The sequence below is a fragment of the Neophocaena asiaeorientalis genome, unplaced genomic scaffold (assembly GCF_003031525.2).
Source record: "Neophocaena asiaeorientalis asiaeorientalis breed wild unplaced genomic scaffold, Neophocaena_asiaeorientalis_V1.1 scaffold517, whole genome shotgun sequence".
NCBI lineage: Eukaryota > Metazoa > Chordata > Mammalia > Artiodactyla > Phocoenidae > Neophocaena > Neophocaena asiaeorientalis.
In genome coordinates, this window is record NW_020172724.1 from 1092470 (window position 1) to 1115068 (window position 22599).

General features: G+C 43.7%; 1 protein-coding gene across 1 annotated transcript in view; it reads right to left on the reverse strand.

The window, feature by feature from the left end:
- POLR3A (RNA polymerase III subunit A) overlaps positions 1-22599 on the reverse strand; it is a 49652-nt gene that overhangs the window by 9689 nt on the left and 17364 nt on the right. The window contains exons 15-24 of the mRNA XM_024740256.1: positions 22223-22387; positions 19417-19589; positions 11842-11953; positions 10730-10848; positions 9047-9184; positions 7053-7223; positions 6020-6133; positions 1383-1469; positions 1214-1296; positions 134-304 (exon numbers count right to left, since the gene is read on the reverse strand). Of these exons, the coding sequence (XP_024596024.1) occupies positions 134-304; positions 1214-1296; positions 1383-1469; positions 6020-6133; positions 7053-7223; positions 9047-9184; positions 10730-10848; positions 11842-11953; positions 19417-19589; positions 22223-22387 (1333 nt within the window). The remainder of the gene's footprint in view (positions 1-133; positions 305-1213; positions 1297-1382; positions 1470-6019; positions 6134-7052; positions 7224-9046; positions 9185-10729; positions 10849-11841; positions 11954-19416; positions 19590-22222; positions 22388-22599) is intronic.

Consider the following 22599-nt stretch of genomic DNA (forward strand, 5'->3'; position numbering starts at 1 on the left):
TCTCTCTCTCTCTCTCTCACACACACACACACACACACACACACACACACACACACACCCCCCAAGAGAAACACTGTTTCTCAAGGATCACGACAGGTGAGTGTGAGAACAAGAGGGACACGGATGCGGGCACCTGATGGCCTTGGAAGCATTGATGATCTCTTTGATGCGGGGCACACCCAGGGTGATGTTCATGGAGGCCACGCCTGCGAAGTGGAAAGTCTTCAGGGTCATCTGGGTGCCCGGCTCGCCAATGCTCTGGGCACAGAGTGCGCCCACGGCAGAACCTGGCTCCATCTGTGCCCTGAAAGGACAAGGTAGGGATGAAAAGTCCAGTAAAATTGCTAAGGAGACGGGCATGAAATGTACAGCGTGGGAAATACAGACAATAATGATGTAACATCTCTGTATGGTGGCAGATGGTAACTAGGCTTATCGTGGTGATCCTTTTGCAAAATATAGAAATATCGAATCGCTGTGTTGTGCACCTGGAACTTGCACAGTGCTGTAGATCAACTACACTTCAATTGAAAAGACAAAACCAGGGAATTCCCTGGCAGTCCAGTGGTTAGGACTCCAAACTTTCACTGCCAGGTCCCGGGTGGGCCCAGGTTCAATCCCTGGTTGGGGAACTGGAAGTAAGATCCTGCAAGCCTCACGATGCGAGGGGGGTAAAAAAAAAGGGGCTAAAAAAGACAAAACCAAAAACTGCTGGGGAGGCTTCCGATTATCTCCTTTCAACAGAAAAAATACAGATGCCATCAGGGCCAGGAAGGAATTGGCAAGGACCCAGGCTAGGCTTGTGATAGAGGAAGAACCTGGCACAAATCAGTTACAGGTGCAGATGAGGGGATGTGATGCTCAGAGGGGTCCGATGATGACAGTGAATACTGTGTGGCTACCGGTGGTCAGCGCGGGATGACTGGAGAAGATCTAAGAGCTCTGCTGACAAATGGTACTGAAGGTGGACAGAGCAGCGGGCAATTGCCAAGCATATTGGTAGTTTCTCTGTGGGGAGAGGGCAGTCGTTTCTCTGTGGGGAGAGGGCAGTTGGAAATTTCTTTGCCGTTATTTCCACATCTTGGAGCACCCAGCCTGTCTACCCACTGACTAGTAAGCGGTGTGGGTGCAAGATTTTGTTTCCTGGGGAAGCAGGAAGCATACAAGAGACCCACGTGACCGCCTGGCAGTCTAAGACAGTTAGCATCCTTACCTCATGTACTTGTCCCTACACGTCTCCAGAAACTTTTCTATTTGGGTGGGGGTGATCCGGTCCAACTGGTACAGCACCCGGGGCTGGAAGGAAAAAAGCCAAGTATGAGTCAGGGCTGGCAGCAATGGAAAATACCTCCATGTCCTGACAGATCTGGGAGGGCCGTTACCTCTGTTGTGCCGTTATCGTTGATGCCATATTTATCTCGGGTTTTCTTGATCTTCTCAGAAACCTCCTTAACGAATTTTTTTATCTCCTGAAAGATTACACAACAAACATCAGATACATATTTCTCAGCAATTTGGATTACATGATTCGTTTTGTAAACTTCAGTAACGTGACGAGTCCGTCCTATTTTAGTGGCAGCTAAACGTGACACTGTAAAGGGTACGAAATGGACACAGGTTCTATTACAAAATGTTTTTCCAAGGAACACGACACACCATCCACGCCCCGGACACATCGTTCATTGGTTTAGTGTTTCTAAGGCCTTTTTACTCAGATGATGCTTCACATGTATAGAGTGAAGGCAGGAGAGCCCTTCCCACTTGCCGCCTTCTCTTCTCTCCCCTGGCACACCCTGCTGCCCACATTCATGCAGCCCAGAGTGAGTACAATTGAACCACTTGCACTTTTAGTCTCTAGACTGATAACTTTTTGAGGTTTCTTCTGCAGTTGTTCTGGTCAATTTAAACATACGAAGTATGGTTTTGTAGACACTATGTACATTTCAAACACTTGCCTTCATTTCAAAGGAAACACTCCCAAGTCCCAGCTTTGTCTCTGACCCCCAGCTCTGCACTGGTCCCCCATCACGCTCCCTTCCCCCACACAGTCAGAACTTTGTAAGTCTCCAGGAAACCACTCTCAAAGCTGGAAATGAAACATCGGCATATCTGCTGTTCCCATTGTATTTAAGAACAGCACTCTACACCCCCGGACGATGACAAAATGGAGCAAGAAAAAGGTGAAAAGTACATCATGTGGACGATCCATAGGGCACAGCTAGAGACGACAGGCCTAAGTTTTCTGGAAACTGCTCTAAGGGGAAAACCCATCTGCTTTACAATTTATAGTGTGTCTGTGACATAAACCCAGCCTCAAGGTCACTCCTAGAACCAGGATCAGCTAGCATCTCCTCTCGGGGAGTTCTCACGGAGGGTGTGGTACGCTTTAATGGACCACACCCATCCATGTCCTGCTGCCAGGGGGTCAGCACCGTGGGACTGACTCTTAGAGCACTTCTCAGGTGAGCTAATGGCACACCCCGTGCAGTAGCAGTGTCCTTCTGAGGCTGCTCACCAGCCGCTCTGCTTTGATCCAGGGGCATTTTTGAGAATATGGGAAAGGGTGGACACACTGCACTTCCCCTCAGCAGCCCTCCAGGGAATATAATTCCCCTCAATGGTTTTGGACAAATTGTGAGGGCACTCTGGCCAACTACAGGCATCTAGCTGCTCCGCGCGGCAGGCTGAGGGCGGATCCACACACCCAGAGGGACCAGTAGGCGGGCCTGAGGACTGGATGCATGCTGTAGTGGCTGCAAAGCCTCATGAGGTCTTGATTCTTGATTCCGAGGCCGGCTGAGGGGCCCCAGGAAGACCAGCACGCCTGCCCAGAGTCTGCTCAATCTATATCACATAGTTGAAAACATCACAAGTTTTGTCTGAAACAAATGTTTCAAAAAGCAGACTGAACAGAAGCCCACTTTTGCAAAAACAAAATCCTCTAATGCAGGGGTCCCCAACCCTTGGGCCACGTACCGCTACCAGTCCCCGGCCTGTTAGGAACCGGGCCGCACAGCAGGAGGTGAGCGGCGGGCGGGCAGGCGAGCGAAGCTTCATCTGCCGCTCCCCATGGCTCGCATTACTGCCTGAACCTCCCCACCCCTGTCCATGGAAAAACTGTCTTCCACGAAACTGCTCCCTGGTGCTGAAAAGGTTGGGGACTGCTGCCATAAGGCACCTACACAGAGCTTAACACTTAACTAGCCAGGTTTTATCCTAACACTGCAAAAATAAATCTCTTTAGCCTTCCCTAGACCAACGAGCAATTTCTAGTTACTATCTTTTCTGAAAGCAAACCACTAAAACTTCTGAGGTCCACATGGTCCATGTCCACAAGCTCTTCTTAGTCAGCTGCTGCCCAGCCTGGCAAGCTCTCCCTGTGGGGCGGCAGGGCACTGGCCGCATTGCTCTAGAGCAGAGGCCACTCGGGCTGAATAAGGTCAGGGGCTTGGTCAAGACAAGAGGCCCCTCTGCAAAGTCAAATGCCTTCTCCACAGTCTGCTCTCAGGGCAGGGGTTTTCTGCAATGTCATCTTTGCCCACTGGGCATTTCAGTCTGTCTGCTAGGAGCCCAGGTGATCAGGGGGCTACGTGGGTGGAATCCACCACATCTTGGCTGCCCCTTGCTCATGAACACAGGTTTCCCATGACTGTCCTTGTTGGTCAACTCTCCTCATTGACAAAGCGTGGAAATACGTGGAGGGTTACCATGCCGCTCAGCCATGATTCTAGGCAGAAAAGACTTTTATTTAAGAAAGGACTTTTACTAATTTACAAGAACTTGAAAATTCTCAAGAGACTCTTTAAAGAGAAACTCTCCAGGCTTACTTATTAATTACAGGTTTGAGGCCACGTTTTCAGATACAGTTAGTTATTACAAACCACAGGTGGAAATTAGAGCTGGAGAGAGCAGTGGGACAATCTCTCCTGGTGTGGCTCTGCCTAAAACTGTGAATCTTCAAAAGCGATAATACCCACTTCCACTTAATTTTTCCCCTGTATTATTCAGTATTAAGAACCTCCTTTAAATGCGTGATGTCCTCCCTGATCCTACGTTGTGTCCTTTAGGGCGAACTTCTGAAAGCCCTCTTGAACCAGATGTTGCCATTTGATTGCCAGGTGTTCAAGGCACAGGCTAACCAGATGTTGCCGTTCGAATGCCAGAGCCCAGGGCCAAGCAGACAAGGGGGTTTTCATCTGAGAAACTCCGCACACGTGAGCAGTCAAGAGCACACACCTCAAACCATTCCCCAGCTCAGGTGCTGGAAAGGACAGTTTTCAGCTGCCACCCACGTGGACATGCTTCTGGTGGCTTTGCTGAAAGGAATGACTTCCCTTACACAAGAGTTAGGGCAGATATTCTGGAAGTTAGGTTAAAAGGAAAAAAGTTCACTTTTTGGAAATGAAAACTGAAATAAGCTACTAAGAATTCAGCTGGACCAACCCATGCATACTAAGGGAACTCAGAAGACGGCAGCTGGCAGGCAGTTAATCACACAACTGACCAGCAGCTACCTCTCACACTCAGTCCACAGTGTGGCTGTGAGCACAGCTGTCGGCCTCTGGCAGGGCCAGGGCTCAGCACCACCCAGGAGCTGCCTCTGTCTCCTCGGCTCTGACATGGGCCATGGCCAGACAACATTTCAGCAGCTCAGAAAAATCTGCTCTGGCCAGTGGATTTCGGACCCTCTTGGCAAATCTGAGCCCGGATTGTGAGCCACCGGAGGGCGAGGACATGTTCAATCACCTCTGTGTCCCTGTGATCTGTGGGGCGTACAGCACAAGGGGACGGCTGAACAAGTGCTCACTGAACCCACAAGTGCTGCTGGTCAGGGGGTTACCGTCAAACCACGTCTAAGACAAGAAAGGACCAGTCCAAGGCGATGAACAGGGAAGCCCTGTTTGCCAGAACCGGGACAGAAATCTGTGGTCCCCGGGCCTGGCAGACAGCTGGGGTGCAGCAGAACTACTCCTCCACGCTCGGCAGCCACAGCACGTAAGCACGTTACCTCGTTATATTTCTCATAGCCTGTCTCAGTTAAGGTCTTCAAGGAGAAACAGAAACATAAAAAAGTAAATATAATTGTGAAGAAAAATCAAATCACACTTCTCATTTGTTACTTAAGAAAAAAAAAAAAAAGCTGTGAAGAAACAAAACCAAAACAAAGGCACTCAGCCTAGCCAGACTCTTAATTTTAAATATATTAAGATTTGGAAGAGTCTCTTTTTCACCTTTTCACATCTTGTCCTGTTAAAGAACGGAGTGAAGCGCTTTTAACTAAAACATTCTTATTTACGTTTTTTACTATTTTTATTTTTGATATACTTCAAGGGATACATTTGTGCTATATTTGAATCACCAATCAGTACACAAAGGGAACCAGGTATTGATTCCTGTATCCTTTTGCTTTTTGTTTTGGCCATGCTGCTTTTGATCATAACCATGATTATAAGCAGGAAGGCGCAGGTCAGTGAAATAAAAATGAACCGAAAAAACCTTAAGAGGATGTCAAGGTAACAGGTCCCTGGAAGAAAATGGAAGAGGCTGACTCTGCATTTCTAACCCATTACAGTAAGAAAAAAAAAAACAATTTAAACTGATAATGGTATTAAGTAAATGCTATGACATCATTTATTGTATGAGACACAATAAATGGTATCGAAACAACGCTACTATTATTGCAAATGGCTGAGATTCAGAACAGCCGAGGAAGGAGGCGGCCACAGGATGAAAAAGCGGGTTGCAGGGGGCTGACAGGGACAGGGTCAAAAAAAATCAGTTCTCTAACTAAAGCGTTTTTCTTCTACCATGGAAACACTTGCGCAAAAGACAAACTTAGAAAGACATGAGATAAATTCTTTATGTTGACTGCTGAGACTCTGCCTGGGCCAGTCTTAAATTTTTTAACAAGAAACACTCTTACATAAACACGCTCCCAGCTTATAAACTGCACTGCTGGCACTTGGCGAACAATTCCTTGGTGACAGCAGAGCCGGGAGCATGGCCCCACGGAGCTCACCTGCAGGAAGCTGTCCTGGCAGCAGAGAAACTCATTCTTCTTCGTGATGGACTCAGCGGTCAGAAGCAGCTCATTCTTACTGAGAGCAGGCTCGCTCTGGCACGGGAAGACGGCCTTGGGTATCAAAAGGAAATAAGAGTGACGTGGGGGTCAGTAGTGGAGGAAGGGATTTACAAGAGACAAAACAACCTCACTCAGAGTGAGCTTTTAGCAACCTGTGATGTTTTTTTTCCTTTCAAAACAAATTGTAGACTCTACCTTTAATATGAAGGTGAAAACAGGATAAACTGATACTCCATCTTATACAAAGGCTTGTGGGCTATTCAGTGGGTTTCATGCCATTTCTCCCCAACCTTCACCCCACCCCAGATTTGCATTAAAATCACAAATTGTTGTTTTTTAAAAAGAGCCCAAAATTTCAAGAGTGAAAATATTCCCCCACCTCCAAGCTCATGGGGTTTCCGCTAAAATTTTAATGGTTGCACATCACCCTAATGGACGGAGCAGTCTGTATTATTTTTTGACCTGTCCTCCACTGATGGTCTGTGTCTGCTATAAACAATTCTGGAAGAACATTCTTGGCACATTTAGATCATTTTTGTAGGGCAAATTCCTATAAGTGGAATTTAAATGTTGGTCAAAGGCACCCACATTTAAATTCAGATCAGTGTTGTCCAGCTATCTCTCAAAAAGATTGTTCTAAATTACACCCCCAGTTAAAGTGTGTGAAATGTGCCTGCTTCTCCACACCCATGGCTTTAACACCGTCTCTATTACACTTTACTAGATACAGACAAGAAGACAAAGCCCTCTTCTATTGGCATTTGATTACTACCAATAACTAGACTTTGAAATTGAGAAACTATTTTTCCTTTAATACTTGGGGGAAATTATGCAAAGGAACACAAAAAGAAAAATATTAACTCAGTGGTTGGGTAGATATGACAGCATTAACTGTGTGCTATGCCAAAGGGCACCTCCATTCTAAAGAACTGGCCTTGAAAACACTGACAGATATGATGCTAAATCTTACTTTGATGTTGTCCAGAACTCTTTTAAACTCCAAGGGTTCATCTTTTCCCTCCATGGCTGCAGGATCTAAGCCATCTCCCCCGTAAATGAACTGGATGATATCGCCCGTAGAGCTTCGGACTGTCAAATCATACTGTGAGCAAAGATCTTCAAGGGACTTTACGAGCCTCCTCTAAAGTAAAAGGAGGAGAGGAGACAAAAGCTCAGCTGCTTTGAGAAGACTAGTCACGCATAGAGAGGTTGAGATTTGCAACTCTGAGTTTCAAGGTTACCAGCGCTTTAATCACATAAAAACATTTTATTAGAAATCCCTTAAGAAGAGTCCCCTGACTGCAAGAACAGGCCCACAAGGGCCTCATTAGCCTGTGCAGTGGGATTTAGAATATGCTCCAGCCTCCAGGACTTCAGTGTTTTAGAATACATGCAATTTAAACCCCATCACTCCCGAAGGACTCTGCAAACACTGTTTTCCTAGGTTGCTTCGCCTTCCCTCTCCGTCTCCCTAAGGTATAAATTAATGCAATTGCTTTGCATTTCTAAACACAACTTAATCCAGGACCCCTGTAGACTTCAATATGAATTACAGAGGATCAGGTGCAGGCCACCTTCTGGGACAGAGGGGGAAGAAGAGAGAACAGGAATGGCATTGCTTTTGAACCAGCAGGCAGCAGTGATTTCTCAAGTCTGCTTAGGGAGAAGAACCTCCCACCAGCAGAACACTCCAGCCAGCAATATGATGGAGGCTCAGGGAGCTAAAAAGAAAGAGATCTTGCTCCAGGCAACTTCAAAACAAAAATCCCTCATGCCACAACTAATTTGTTCTAGGCTAACACATTGCTCTGGGAAAGCCATACTCTCCACTTCAAAAAAGGTAAAGACACAAAAAATAAAGTCAACAGACATTCGGGCAAGAGTGGTAAAAGCATTTCACAAGCTGTTAGGTTTCTGACAAAAGCAGCACACTCCAAAGCTAAAGGGCAATTTCCCATCAAAAGATGATTAAAAGGGAAGCAGTTATCAGTGATGCTACAGGAGGTCCAGACGAGGTTATGGAAATAGGTGTGTACCGACTCGGGTCCATTTCGCCCTCATCAGCCTTGTGTGCTCTGGCTCACTCATTCGCATCTCTGGTTTATCAGTCCTGGTTTCCCAGTATGCAAAGGGCCGTGCTTCTCAATCCACGGTAGGGAGAAAAGGGACACAAAGCCACAGCAGTTCATGGCCTAGCAACTTGGATTGTTAACCTCATCATGTGTTGTAAGTAGATAAATACATCAAAAAATTAAAAACAAACCAACATAGGTTATGGAGTACAGAGTAGAAATGAGAATTAGACACTGGAGAGAAATCCTTTCCTTGTGGTCTTATGGAAGAACAAGGTAGGATGTGTTTTCACTCCTCTGCCATCAGGGGTACTTCTGCGGCAGTCTGAGAAGCACAGGCATAGAGGAGTGTCTAGCTCAGCCCTGTCCCCGGAGACTACTATCTTCCACCTGTACATACAATGGAGAAAAAGCCAGCCCTCCAAGTGTGTCCAAGCCCTCCTGCGGGCACTGGAATAGGTTCTTGGAGTCCCTTGGAGTGATATTAATAATGGGTTATATAAATAGTTGCACAGTGAGAAGGAGAGCCCTCTCAATTTGTAATCACGAGGTAGGTACTGTCACCCCACCTCCGTGTATTAGGAATCAGAGGCTCAGTGAGGTTCGATGACGTGCCCTGGGATGCACTTGGGTCCAAGCTCTCCTCCAGCAATGCTTTGGTACATGTGGTTCTGGCCTGGCCTTCATCATTCGAAGGACATTGTGTGATCTGGAACATACTACCTTTGTATGTTGTTTATTTCTAGGGTACCATACATCTCTCAATTTTTCCTTTTAAATACCAAGACTGGATAAATTAGAGCTCAGGTACAGAATAAGCAAGCACTCGGCAGTCAAGATCTGCAGACCCCATCCTGATTCACTGCTAATGGCCTACATTTCTTCAGGTTACCTGCATGTATCCTGTTTCAGCTGTCTTCACGGCTGTGTCAACCAGACCTTCCCGGCCAGCCATCGTGTGGAAGAAAAACTCGGTTGGTGTCAAACCTGAATAAAAGCTGTTAGCCACAAAGCCTTTGGCAGCTGGGAGCTAAAGAGACGAAGGAAAAAAAGAAAAATCGAACAAAAAAGTTCAAGGTCCACAATTCCAAAGCCCATTCAAATCAGAAAATGCCTCAACTTCAGGTTACAGATACGCAGCCAATGCACTCTCATGTTTTACGTCCTTTCCTAAAGGAGAAACAATTTAGCCCAGACCATCCTTACCAGAGACAAGGAGGGTGAGGTCCCAGCCAGGGTTGGTGCTGGTGCCACTGGCAGCCAGGTGGCTCGTGAGAGAGAAACCAAAGCTTGGGCTGCTACCCCTAGACCAGGGAGGCAGTTACCAACCTCGGCTCAGAGGGCAACCTGCTGACTGTGACAGCTTGCGCCTCCCCTGGAAAACAACTCCTCCCAAGACACCCTTCCTGTGGGCCAGACCTGTCCACCTCCAAAACATAACCGTGTGCTGCTAATGTTTATGGGGATTCATTTTGGGGCTGCTGAAAATATTCTAAAGTTAGACTGTGATGATCATCATACAACTCTGTGAACATACTAAGCTGCTGAACTCTACACTTTAAATGGGTGAATATTACGACAAATGAAATGTATCTCAAAAAAAAACCTGTAAAAGAAACACACACATATAAAACACCATATGAAATACCAAATGGCCTTTGATCTGGATAGGTCTGTGTTCCTTGGAGGACAACTGAGATGAACAGGCTAACCTCCTGCTTCCCTATTTCATTTAAGGGGCAGCTGGCATTTCTAGGCAGGTACCATCTACTCCCAAGGCTAGCACTGGATATCCCTGGTATTTCTTCCTAATTGGTCAGGCTTTGACTATGAGCCAGATGAGCATAGTCAGGTACCACTCCAGTGACCAGCTGGTTGCCTGACCCCTAGTGACTTCTGATCTTGGGCAGAGAACCTGAGTTGTTCCTGAGGCCGCCTGACACAGAGAGTATCTGTCCATTCTCAGTACAGTAGTCCTATCTCCCCAGGAGGGGCTGGACAGAAATCCTACAGTTCCACTGGGGAAGGTACAGCTGGGGCATCTCTGCTTCAGTGCGAATAACAGCTGACTCCATCCAGAATTTACTAAGTGACCAAATCTGCTCTAAGTTGTGCTCTGCTGACGCTAGTGTCTAGACCACGAGGGCCAATGGAACCCAGAAGTCATTTACAAGCAGAGTTTAAGAATTCCAGAGAGGAAAACCTGGAATTTCCTGGTCGTTTTACGTGTTCACTGTTTAAAAATCCTTATACTTTTATGTAAGTGCCCCCCAAGTGAGCATACAGATTGAATGCACATGTATGATAACTACACATTTTGAACACTTAAGGTAAGTTGGATGGGAATCTGAAATCCACCCTCTTGGTCCAAACTCAAGTTATACAGCTCTGAGCTTAACGAGGCTCCTTCTACAGGACTCAAGTTTGGGTTGCAGAGGGAATAACCCCGAGGGGCCGCAACCCTTATACACCAGCTCCAGGGGCCCCTTGGTTGGCAGCTCCAGAGCTTCTGTGACTCTCTTCTGCACTGCTGAAGGTTGTCCTTCAAAGTTCTGCCTCATCCGCTACTGCTTACCTTTGAGTGTTTTTCAAAGTGAGGCAAGGACCTGTTTTCAAAGCCATCTGGCACTCGAGAGCCACTGATGGCTTGCTGTCCCACACAGGCAATCATCTGTGATATGTTAATGAAGGAACCTGGGGAAGCAGGTCAGGAATGTAACATTCATTTACCAAAATGACATTAAATGAAGCGCAAGCAGATCTGTGGGATAAAACAGGAATACGTGGCACAGCCCCCTATCCTCAACAAGTGCATAGTCTAGGGACAGTAAAAGTCAGAACTAGAGCAACACAGGGTAGAGCTATCAGTAACACAAGAAAAGCCGAGCAGGGCTAGAGCTGCTCAGGGGCAAATGAGCACTTTGGGGCTGGAGGAAAGACTTCCAGGGGAGTCTTCCAGAAGGCAGCGGCAACCAGCTGGACATCTGGAGGACATTATGACTTAGACATAGAAGACGTGGGGGAGGAATTCCAAAGTGGGTGGGAGAGTGGGAAGCAAAGACACAGGATAGGAGTGTGGGGTATGTACCAGGAGCAGGGAGTAGGAGAATATGGGGTGAAAGGCAGCAAGGTGAAAGAGACTGGACTTTATTCTGTCAAAAATTTACAGAAACAGGAAAAGCAGGAGGTTCTGAATTTGAGTGCAGTATCATGAAACCTAAAGCTTTCAGGTTATGGCTAACTATGACACTTAAGTGTTTTTAATTGTCATCAAACATATTATTTTAAAAATCCGCAGCTTTTCTTTCTTTTTTTAAAAAAATAATGTCAAGTTTACTCAAAGCACCCTCAAACTCAGAAACCCACACACATGACCAATGTTTCTCCAAAGGAGTTGGACTTCTAAAAATGCAAATAATTAAGTCTCTTTCTCTATGTGTTATTTAAAAAACTTCAGGCCTTTATAAACAAAAGGCCTGAAGTTTGTTTTTTTTGAAGCGCAGCTTGTGGGATCTTAGTTCCCTGACCAGGGATTGAACCCGGGCCCTGGCAGTGAAAGCCTAGAGTCCTAATCACTGGACCGTCAGGGAATTGCCAGGCCTGAAGTTCTGACTTGCATTTCCTAGAACACAACCAGCCAGCCCACATGCAGCGCAGTGACAGCAGCGGCCGGAGGGGGGCACTCACCTTTAGAGCCGCACAGAGCCATGGTGAGGGGGCTGTTGCTCTTATCCAGCTCCCGGAGGCAGGCGCTGCCCGCGTGGTCGCGGATTACGGACAGCTCCTTCAGGATCAAAGCCTGGCAGGAGAAAGGGAGATGCGTGGTGGCTCTGTGATTACCGAAGTTCAATGAGACGTTTAAGGAAATGTGAAGAATTTCAGCAAGATGTCAGATTTCCAGCAGATAAAAGGTTTCAGAGCCTTAGAAGACCAAGATGCCCTGTCTCTACAGACTGACATCTTCCACAGGCTGCCATAATCGGTGTGTAAGGAAAAAACAATCCTTGGGAAATTCTTTAAATGTCCAATAAAGTACAATGTGCTTGCTTGGCTTTGGGTACAGTACCCTATACGGCAATGTATCCATATATAAGTTACTGTACATACTCATGCATGTGTATACTGTGTCTAAACAAGTATAGTATCTTATACTTTATAACAAATTATGTAATATGTAGTAAAAGAGAATTGCTTGTGCTATTTGTAAAATTTGTCTCTGCTAAGAACACACCTGAATTACCACCAGTTAAGTATGTTGTGGGGTGACTCTATAGGAATATTCTACTCCATGAGCTCACCCAGATTGTCATCTCTCAACTCACAACTTACAATGCTGAAGCAGTTAGGAGTCATGCTTCCATTAAAAATGAGTACAGCTGAGGCCTCAAGTAATTTTCTATGTGAGAAACACCCATTTCTCTCTCTCTCTGTTTTTCTTTAAGAGTTAGTGAGATTAAGAATGAGCTAAATGCCATCCACCAGAGGGCAGACAGCAGAAGCAAGAACTACAATCCTGCAGCCTGTGGAACAAAAATGACTTTCACAGAAAGACAGACAAAATGAAAAGGCAGAGGACTATGTACCAAATGAAGGAACAAGATAAAAGCCCAGAAAAACAACTAAATGAAGTGGAGATAGACAACCTATCAGAAAAAGAATTCAGAATGATAGTGAAGATGATCCAGGACCTCGGAAAAAGAATGGAGGCAAAGATCGAAAAGATGCAAGAAATGTTTAACAAAGACCTAGAAGAATTAAAGAACAAACAAACAGAGATAAACAATACAATAACTGAAATGAAAAATAAACTAGAAGGAATCAATAGCAGAATAACTGAGGCAGAAGAATGAATAAATGAAATGAAAGACAAAATGGTAGAAATAATTGCCGAGGAGCAGAGTAAAGAATGAAAAGAAATGAAGACAGCCTAAGAGACCTCTGGGACAACATTAAATGCACCAACATTCACATTATAGGGGTCCCATAAGGAGAAGAGAGAAAGAAAGGACCCAAGAAAATATTTGAAGAGATTACAGTTGAAAAATTCCCTAACATGGGAAAGGAAATAGCCATCCAAGTCCAGGAAGCGCGGCGAGTCCTAGGCAGGATAAACCCAAGCAGAAACATGCTGAGACACATAGGAATCAAACTGACAAAAATTAAAGACAAAGAAAAATTATTGAAAGCAACAAGGGAAAAACGACAAATATACAAGGGAACTCCCATAAGGTTAAGAGCTGATTTCTCAGCAGAAAGTCTACAAGCCGGAAGGGAGTGGCACGATATACTTAAAGTGATGAAAGGGAAGAACCTACAACCAAGATTATTCTACCCGGCAAAGATCTCATTCAGATTCAACTGAGAAATCAAAAGCTTTACAGACAAGCAAAAGCTAAGAGAATTCAGCACCACCAACCAGCTCTACAACAAATGCTAAAGGAACTTCTCTAAGTGGGAAACACAAGAGAAGAAAAGGACCTACAAAAACAAACCCAAAACAATTAAGAAAACAGTAACAGGAACATACATATTGATAATTACCTTAAATGTGAATGGATTAAATGCTCCAACCAAAAGACACAGGCTCACTGAATGGACACAAAAACTCGCTGAAAGTGAGGGGATGGAAAAAGATATTCCATGCAAATGGAAATCAAAAGAAAGCTGGAGTAGCAATACTCATATCAGATAAAATAGACTTTAAAATGAAGAATGTTACAAGAGACAAGGAAGGACACTACATAATAATCAAGGGATCAATCAAAAAAGAAGACATAACAATTATAAATATATACGCACCCAACAGAGGAGCACCTCAATACATAAGGCAACTGCTAACAGCTATAAAAGAGGAAATTGACAGTAACACCGTAATAGTGGGGGACTTTAACACCTCACTTGCACCAATGGACAGAAAACTAAGGAAACACAAGCTTTAAATGATACAAGAAACCAGACAGATTTAATTGATATTTATAGGACATTCCCTCTGAAAACAGCAGAATACACTTGCTTCTCAAGTGCACACAGAACATTCTCCAGGATAGATCACATCTTAGGTCACAAATCAAGCCTCGGCAAGTTTAAGAAAATTGAAATCATATCAAGCATCTTTTCTGACCACAACGCTATGAGATTAGAAATAAATTACAGGGACAAAAACATAAAAAACACAAACACATGAGGCTAAACAATACGCTACTAAATGACCAAGAGATCACTGAAAAAATCAAAGAGGAATTAAAAAAACACTCAGAGACAAATGACAAGGAAAACACGACAATCCAAAACCTATGGGATGCAGCAAAAGCGGTTCTAAGAGGGAAGTTTATAACAATACAAGCCTACCTCAAGAAACAAGAAATAGACTTTAAAATGAAGAATGTTACAAGAGACAAGGAAGGACACTACATAATAATCAAGGGATCAATCAAAAAAGAAGACATAACAATTATAAATATATACGCACCCAACAGAGGAGCACCTCAATACATAAGGCAACTGCTAACAGCTATAAAAGAGGAAATTGACAGTAACACCGTAATAGTGGGGGACTTTAACACCTCACTTGCACCAATGGACAGAAAACTAAGGAAACACAAGCTTTAAATGATACAAGAAACCAGACAGATTTAATTGATATTTATAGGACATTCCCTCTGAAAACAGCAGAATACACTTGCTTCTCAAGTGCACACAGAACATTCTCCAGGATAGATCACATCTTGGGTCACAAATCAAGCCTCGGCAAGTTTAAGAAAATTGAAATCATATCAAGCATCTTTTCTGACCACAACGCTATGAGATTAGAAATAAATTACAGGGACAAAAACATAAAAAACACAAACACATGAGGCTAAACAATACGCTACTAAATGACCAAGAGATCACTGAAAAAATCAAAGAAGAATTAAAAAAACACTCAGAGACAAATGACAAGGAAAACACGACAATCCAAAACCTATGGGATGCAGCAAAAGCGGTTCTAAGAGGGAAGTTTATAACAATACAAGCCTACCTCAAGAAACAAGAATCTCAAAAAAACAATCTAACCTTACACCTGAAGGAAATAGAGAAAGAAGAACAAACAAAACCCAAAGTTAGCAGAAGGAAAAGAATCATAAAGATCGGAGCAGAAATAAATGACATAGAAACAAAGAAAACAATAGCAAAGATCAGTAAAACTAAAAGCTGGTTCTTTGAGAAGATAAACAAAATTGATAAACCTTTAGCCAGACTCATCAAGAAAAAGAGGGAGAGGACTCAAATCAATAAAATTAGAAATGAAAAAGGAGAAGTTACAACAGACACCGCTGAAATACAAAGCATCCTAAGAGACTACTATAAGCAACTCTATACCAATAAAATGTACAACCTGGAAGAAATGGACAAATTCTTAGAAAGGTATAACCTTCCAAGACTGAACCAGGAAGAAATCGAAAATATGAACAGACCAATCACAAGTAATGAAATTGAAACTGTGATTAAAAATCTTCCAACAAGCAAAAGTCCAGGACCAGACGGCTTCACAGGTGAATTCTATCAAACATTTAGAGAAGAGCTAACACCCATCCTTCTCAAACTCTTCCAAAGAATTGCAGAGGAAGGAACACTCCCAAACTCATTCTATGAGGCCACCATCACCCTGATACCAAAACCAGACAAAGATACTACAAAAAAAGAAAATTACAGGCCAATATCACTGATGAATATAGATGCAAAAATCCTCAACAAAATACTAGCAAACAGTATCCAAAAACATATTAAAAGGATCATACACCACGATCAGGTGGGATTTACCCCAGGGATGCAAGGATTCTTCAATATACGCAAAACAATCAATGTGATACACCATATTAGCAAATTGAAGGATAAAAACCATATGATCATATCAATAGATGCAGAAAAAGCTTTTGACAAAATTCAACACCCATTTATGATAAAAACTCTCCAGGGCATAGAGGGAACCTACCTTAAGATAATAAAGGCCATGTGTGACAAACCCACAGCAGACATCATTCTCAATGGCGAAAAACTGAAAGCATTTCCTCTAAGATCAGGAACAAGAGAAGGATGTCCACTCTCGCCACTATTTTTCAACATAGTTTTGGAAGTCCTAGCCACGGTAATCAGAGTAGAAAAAGAAATAAAAGGAATACAAATTGGAAAAGAAGAAATGAAACTGTCACTGGTTGCAGATGACATGATACTATACATACAGAATCCTAAAGATGTCACGGGAAAATGGCTAGAGCTAATCAATGAATTTGGTAAAGTAGGATACAAAATTAATGCACAGAAATCCCTTGCATTCCTATACACTAACAACAAAAGATCAAAAAGGGAAATTAAGGAAACAATCACATTCACCATTGCAACAAAAAGAATAAAATACCTAGGAATAAACCTACCTAAGGAGGTAAAAGACCTGTACTCAGAAAACTATAAGACACTGATGAAAGAAATCAAAGATGACACAAAAAGATGGAAAGATATACCATGTTCTTGGATTGGAAGAATCAATATTGTGAAAATCACTGTACTACCCAAAGCAATCCACAGAGTCAATGCAATCCCTATCAAATTACCAATGGCATTTTACAGAACTAGAACAAAAAATCTTAAAATTTGTATGGAGACACAAAAGACCCCGAATAGCCAAAGCAGTCTTGAGGGGAAAAAACAGAGCTGGAAGAATCCGACTCTCTGACTTCAGACTATACTACAAAGTTACAGTAATCAAGACGATATGGTACTGGCAAAAAAACAGAAAAACAGATCAATGAAACAGGATAGAAAGCCTAGAGATAAACCCATGCACCTATGGTCAACCAATCTATGACAAAGGAGGCAAGGATATACAATAGAGAAAAGACAGCCTCTTCAATAAGTGGTGCTGGGAAAACTGGACAGCTACATGTAAAAGAATGAAATTAGAGCACTCCCTAGGACTTCTCTGGTGGCACAGTGGTTAAGAATCTGCCTGCCAGGGGCTCCACTGGTGGCGCAGTGGTTGAGAGTCTGCCTGCCGATGCAGGGCACGCGGGTTTGTGCCCCGGTCCGGGAGGATCCCACATGCCACGGAGCGGCTGGGCCCGTGAGCCATGGCCGCTGAGCCTGCGTGTCCGGAGCCTGTGCTCCGCAACGGGAGAGGCCACAACAGTGAGAGGCCCGCATACCACAAAAAAACCAACCAACAAACAAAAAAAGAATCTGCCTGCCAATGCAGGGGACATGGGGTTAATATATGGTCTGGGAAGATCCCACATGCCGCAGAGCAACTAAGCCTGTGCGCCACAACTACCGAGCCTGTGCTCTAGAGCCCGCGAGCCACAACTACTTTGCTGCAACTACTGAAGCCCGTGTGCCTAGAGACCGTGCTCCACAACAAGAGAAGCCACTGCAATGAGAAGCCCATGCACCACAACGAAGAGTAGCCCCTGCTCGATGCAACTCAAGAAAGCGTGCGCACAGCAACAAGGACCCAATGCAGCCAAAAATAAATAAATTAAATAAATAAAAGTGGCTGGGCCTAGAGACTGTCATACAGAGTGAAGTAAGTCAGAAAGAGAAAAACAAATATCGTATGCTAACACATATATATGGAATCTAAAAAAAAAAAATGGTCATGAAAAACCTAGGGGCAGGACGGGAATAAAGATGCAGACCTAGTCGAGAATGGACTTGAGGACATGGGGAGGGGGAAGGGTGAGCTAGGACAAAGTGAGAGAGTGGCATGTATATATATACACTACCAAATGTAAAACCAATAGCTAGTGGGAAGCAGCCGCATAGCACAGGGAGATCAGCTTGCGGCTTTGTGACCACCTAGAGGGGTGGGATAGGGAGGGTGGGAGAGAGATGAAAGAAGGAGGAGATATGGGGATATATGTATATATATAGCTGACTCATTTTGTTATAAAGCAGAAACTAACACACCATTGTAAAGCAATTATACTCTAATAAAGATGTTAAAAAAAATGTGGTACATATATATAATGGAATATTACTCAGCCATTAAAAGGAATGAAATTGGGTCTTTTGTAGAGACATGGATGGACCCAGAGACTGTAATACAGTGTGAAGTAAGTCAGAAAGAGAAAAATATCGTATGTTAATGCATATATGTGGAATCTAGAAAGATGGTACAGATGAACCAGTTTGCAAGACAGAAATAAGAGACACAGATGCAGAGAACAAACGTATGGACACCAAGGGGGGAAAGCAGTGTGGGGAGCGGTGGAGGTGGGATGAATTGGGAGATTGGGATTGACATGTATACACTAATTTTTATAAAACAGATAACTAATAAAATGAATTTAAAAGAAAAAAAAAAAGAATGAGCTAAATGTATGTATAAAATAGATAACTAATAAAGATCAACTGTATAGCACAGGGAACTACTCAATACTCTGTAGTGGCCTACATGGGAGAATAATCTGAAGAAGAGTGGAGATATTTATATATATATAACTGATTCACTTTGCTGTACACCTGAAACTGACACAACACTGTTAATCAACTATACTCTAATAAAAATTAAAAAAAAAAACAAAAAGAATGAGTTAACTGTGAACACCTCACACAACGCTGCTTTCTGTCTGCTTTAAAAAGTTCATTTCATCAGAAAATTTCTTACTGTTCAAAAAACCTTTCTTCTCTGCTTAGATGAGTTAAAGCTCTGAGCCCCAGGCTACTGGGGAGGCAGAAGAGAGCCAGGCAAAACCCTGGTGCAGGCAGACTGCTGAGCCAGGCTGCTTCAGAGAATATGCAGGACTCTCAGGCAACTGTGACTGTAACATGTGCTGGTCCAGTTCTCAGCTAACCTCGCTCCAAATGTGAGAGGGCAGCACACTGGTATGTGACCCTCAGACAGGAATTATCCATGTCTCTTTCAAAGACCATCCATTCAAGGAGCTGTGGTGTCAGTCTCTAGCCACAGGATGCTGGAAACAGGAAGGGCAGAAGCACTGAAGTATCAGGTACAGAAGGGGCCCAAGCGTGATGCTGGAGCAAGAGCAGCACCATGTGGCCAAATGAACAGGCGGCCGTGTTTCCACCACCTAGAATATGAAAGCTGGAAGAGATGCGACGGATCTAACGGGAGGCCCTCCCCGCTTTAGAACACACACAAGCTGCACAGCACGGAGATGGGCTAAAGCCACTGCCTTTCCTTCCCACTCACCTCTGCTCCTTCTCTTCAGGGCCTACAGCGCCACCCAGTGATGAAGTGGCTAAACTGACCAGAAGAGCCAGACTCACCTCCAGGGTCTCCTCAGCAGTGCAGCCAGGCTGCTGCTGCAGCTTGCCTGTGTTCAGGGCTTCAATGTACTCATCACATTTTTTGTAGCCAGCATTCAGCAACTCATACTTGGCCTGCAGCAGGCCTTGGCCAGGTGTGACGTCACCAATCCCAATTGAGAATCCACGGTTAGCTGCAGAATAGTTGCCCGGGAGAGCGGGAAGAGAGAGCCACGGATGTTAGTCAACCTGCTGCACAGAAACAAGTTTATACCTTCAGAGAACTTGTTACAACCCAATTAAACAAAATGTTCCTGCATCCGTCTCTAGGGAGTTAGGCAACAATGACTAAGACTCACTAACTCCTCTGAGACCTCACAACCTACAGGGATGTCCCAACGAACTACACGGTAAAGCAGACAGCCCCTAAATAGTAAAGAGCGCCTGAGAGAGCCAGCTATGGAAAGCGGGCCACCTGACTGCTGGTTCTCAGCGTCGCGGAGACCTTTCTGCCCCGATTCTCTCTTTCAGAAATTATTATTCCGAAATACAGAGACTGAGAAACAAATGTAAACTCCACCTTTGATGGAACTGTACAGTAATCCTAATCCTAATATCTGCCTAGGAGAGGTTACTGGCTTAGTAGGGTGGGGAAGGGGATGCGTACAAGTGGCTGCAGAAAGGAGGGCCACGAGTCTGGAAAGTCTCAGAAACAAAATCCTCAGGCTCTGTGGGAGGTAACATAGGTGCTGCAAACAGGGAAACCCAGTGGAAAGTCTGCACAGGCATACCTTGCTTTATCGTGCTTCACAGGTATTGTGGTTTTTAAAAAATTGAAGGTTTGTGGCGACCTTGTGCTGAACAAGTCTAAAAGCACAATTTTTCCAACAGCATCTGCTTACTTTGTGTCTCTGTGTCAAATTTCGGTAGTGCTCATAATATTTCAAACTTTTCATTATTATTACATTTTTTATGGTGATCTGTACGATGACTACTATGACTCACTGAAGGCTCAAATGATTAGCATTTTTTAGCAATAAAGTATCTGTAATTAAGGTAGGTACATTGTTTTTTAAGATACAATACTATTGTACACTTAACAGACTATAGTATAGCGTAAACAACTTTTGTAACCACTGGGAAACCAAACAGTTCATGTGACTTGCTTCATTGTGGTATTTGCTTTATCGTGGTGGTCTGGAACTGAACCTGCAATGTCTCTGAGGTCTGCCTACAAGAAACAGGCCCCAGATCCTTACGCCTGTGGGAGATGGAGTGATAGAGAAGGTGTATTTGGGGATCAAGAATAGGAAGTCTTAAAAAAAAAAAAAAAAAATTAAAAGAAGGAAACAAAAAGAAAAGAACTACCAGCAAGGGACTTCCCTGGTGGCGCAGTGGTTAAGAATCCACCTGCCAATGCAGGGGACACAGGTTCAAGCCCTGGTCCGGGAAGATCCCACACGCTGCAGAGCAACTAAGCCTGTGCGCCACAACTACTGAGCCTGTGCTCTAGAGCCTGTGAGTCACAACTACTAAGCCCCCGTGCCACAACTACTGAAGCCCATGAGCCTAGAGCCCGTGCTCCACTACAAGAGAAGCCACTGCAATGAGAAGCCCGTTCACCGCAACGAAGAGTAGCCCCTGCTCGCCACAACTAGAGAAAGTCCATGGGCAGCAAAGTTGGAAATTAAATATATGATAGTGAAAAAACTTTTAAAAATCAATACAGTTGTTAAAATAAAATTGAATCCAGAAACAAAGAAATGGACAACAGGGAAAATCAGAGAGTCCAAAAACTCTAGTAGACAATGAACAGAAATTCAAAAAAGAAAGAACAGAGAAAGTAAAAGGGAGAAAATGATCAGAAAAAGTACAAGAAAATATCCAGAACTGAAGGACACAAGTTGCAGATTAAGAGAGCTTATACAGTGCTCAGCGCAATGAGTGATAACAGACCCATCGCAAGGTTGTGTCATTGTGAACTTTCAGAATGTCAGAAACAAAGAGTCTCAAAGCTTCCAGAATAAAAAGACAATTCAGGATAAACAACAAGGTCCTAATGTGTCTAGCACAGGGAACTATATTTAATATCCTGTGATAAAGCATAATGAAAAAGAATGTTAAAAAAATAGATGTATGTGTAGAACTGAGTCACTGTGCTGTACAGCAGAGACTGGCACAATGTTGTAAATCCACTATTGCTTCAGTTAAAAAAAAAAGACAATTCAAATACAAAAATTTGGGAATAAGAACGGAAATACACTTCACAGCAACCCTTAAAGCTAGAACAGAGTAGAGCAATCCCTTCAAAATTCTCAGGGAAAATAATCTTCAGTCTAGAATTCTATACCCAGCCAAAGAGTCAAGTATAAGAGTAGACTAAAGATGTTTTGGGGCATGCAAAAAATCTCCTGGCCTGTGGTATGTTCAAAGCATAAGCAAGCAAAGGTAATAGGATAGTGCAAGGATCGTAGAGAAATACTGAGTAACCCTGTAGGGCCGAACCGTGGAAGACCCAGAGGGTGATAGTCTTGCACAGGTACCTTGGAAGCAGCCCACGAAGGGCCCTTTATGTAACAATCCTATCTGATGGGCGTTAGGGAGCTACTGTAGCTTTTGAGAAGAGAACTGAAAAGCAAATTCAAATCTGCAACCAAACTAGTCAGTATCAAGTTAATTTCATTAAGCAAAGCATAAATAGTTTAGCCTGAAATAAGTATCCTTTTGTGTGTGTGTATGTGTGTGGGACAGGGGGATGAAACAGTAAAAGAAACCCCCGAAACACCAATAATGTCTAGCAATAAAACGAGGATGCTGAGATACTCACACAGGTAGACGGGGGCCAGCCTGGCGAGCCGTGACATCGCATCGGCAGCTTCATTCTGCCCCCAGTCTCGCAGCAAAATGTAAAAAATATTGTTCTTGGATCCTGATCCCAGCGTTCCTTTGTCCATGCTGCCAGTCATCAGTTCGCTGTTCTGGATAGTGACGTCTGCAAGGAAACAATGATCACGGACTGACACGATTATTACTTTGCCTCATTCCAAAAGGAATTTGAGGCAGTTGAGAAAATGTGTCCTCGCATTAAAAGTTAAAGCAGAACAAATAGATAGGCTCTTAAAGAAATTTTTTTTTGAGGGAAAAAAAGAGAAATCTGGGAACTTCTGAAAAGCATGAAAGGTCTAGTTAGTTACCCTATAGTCC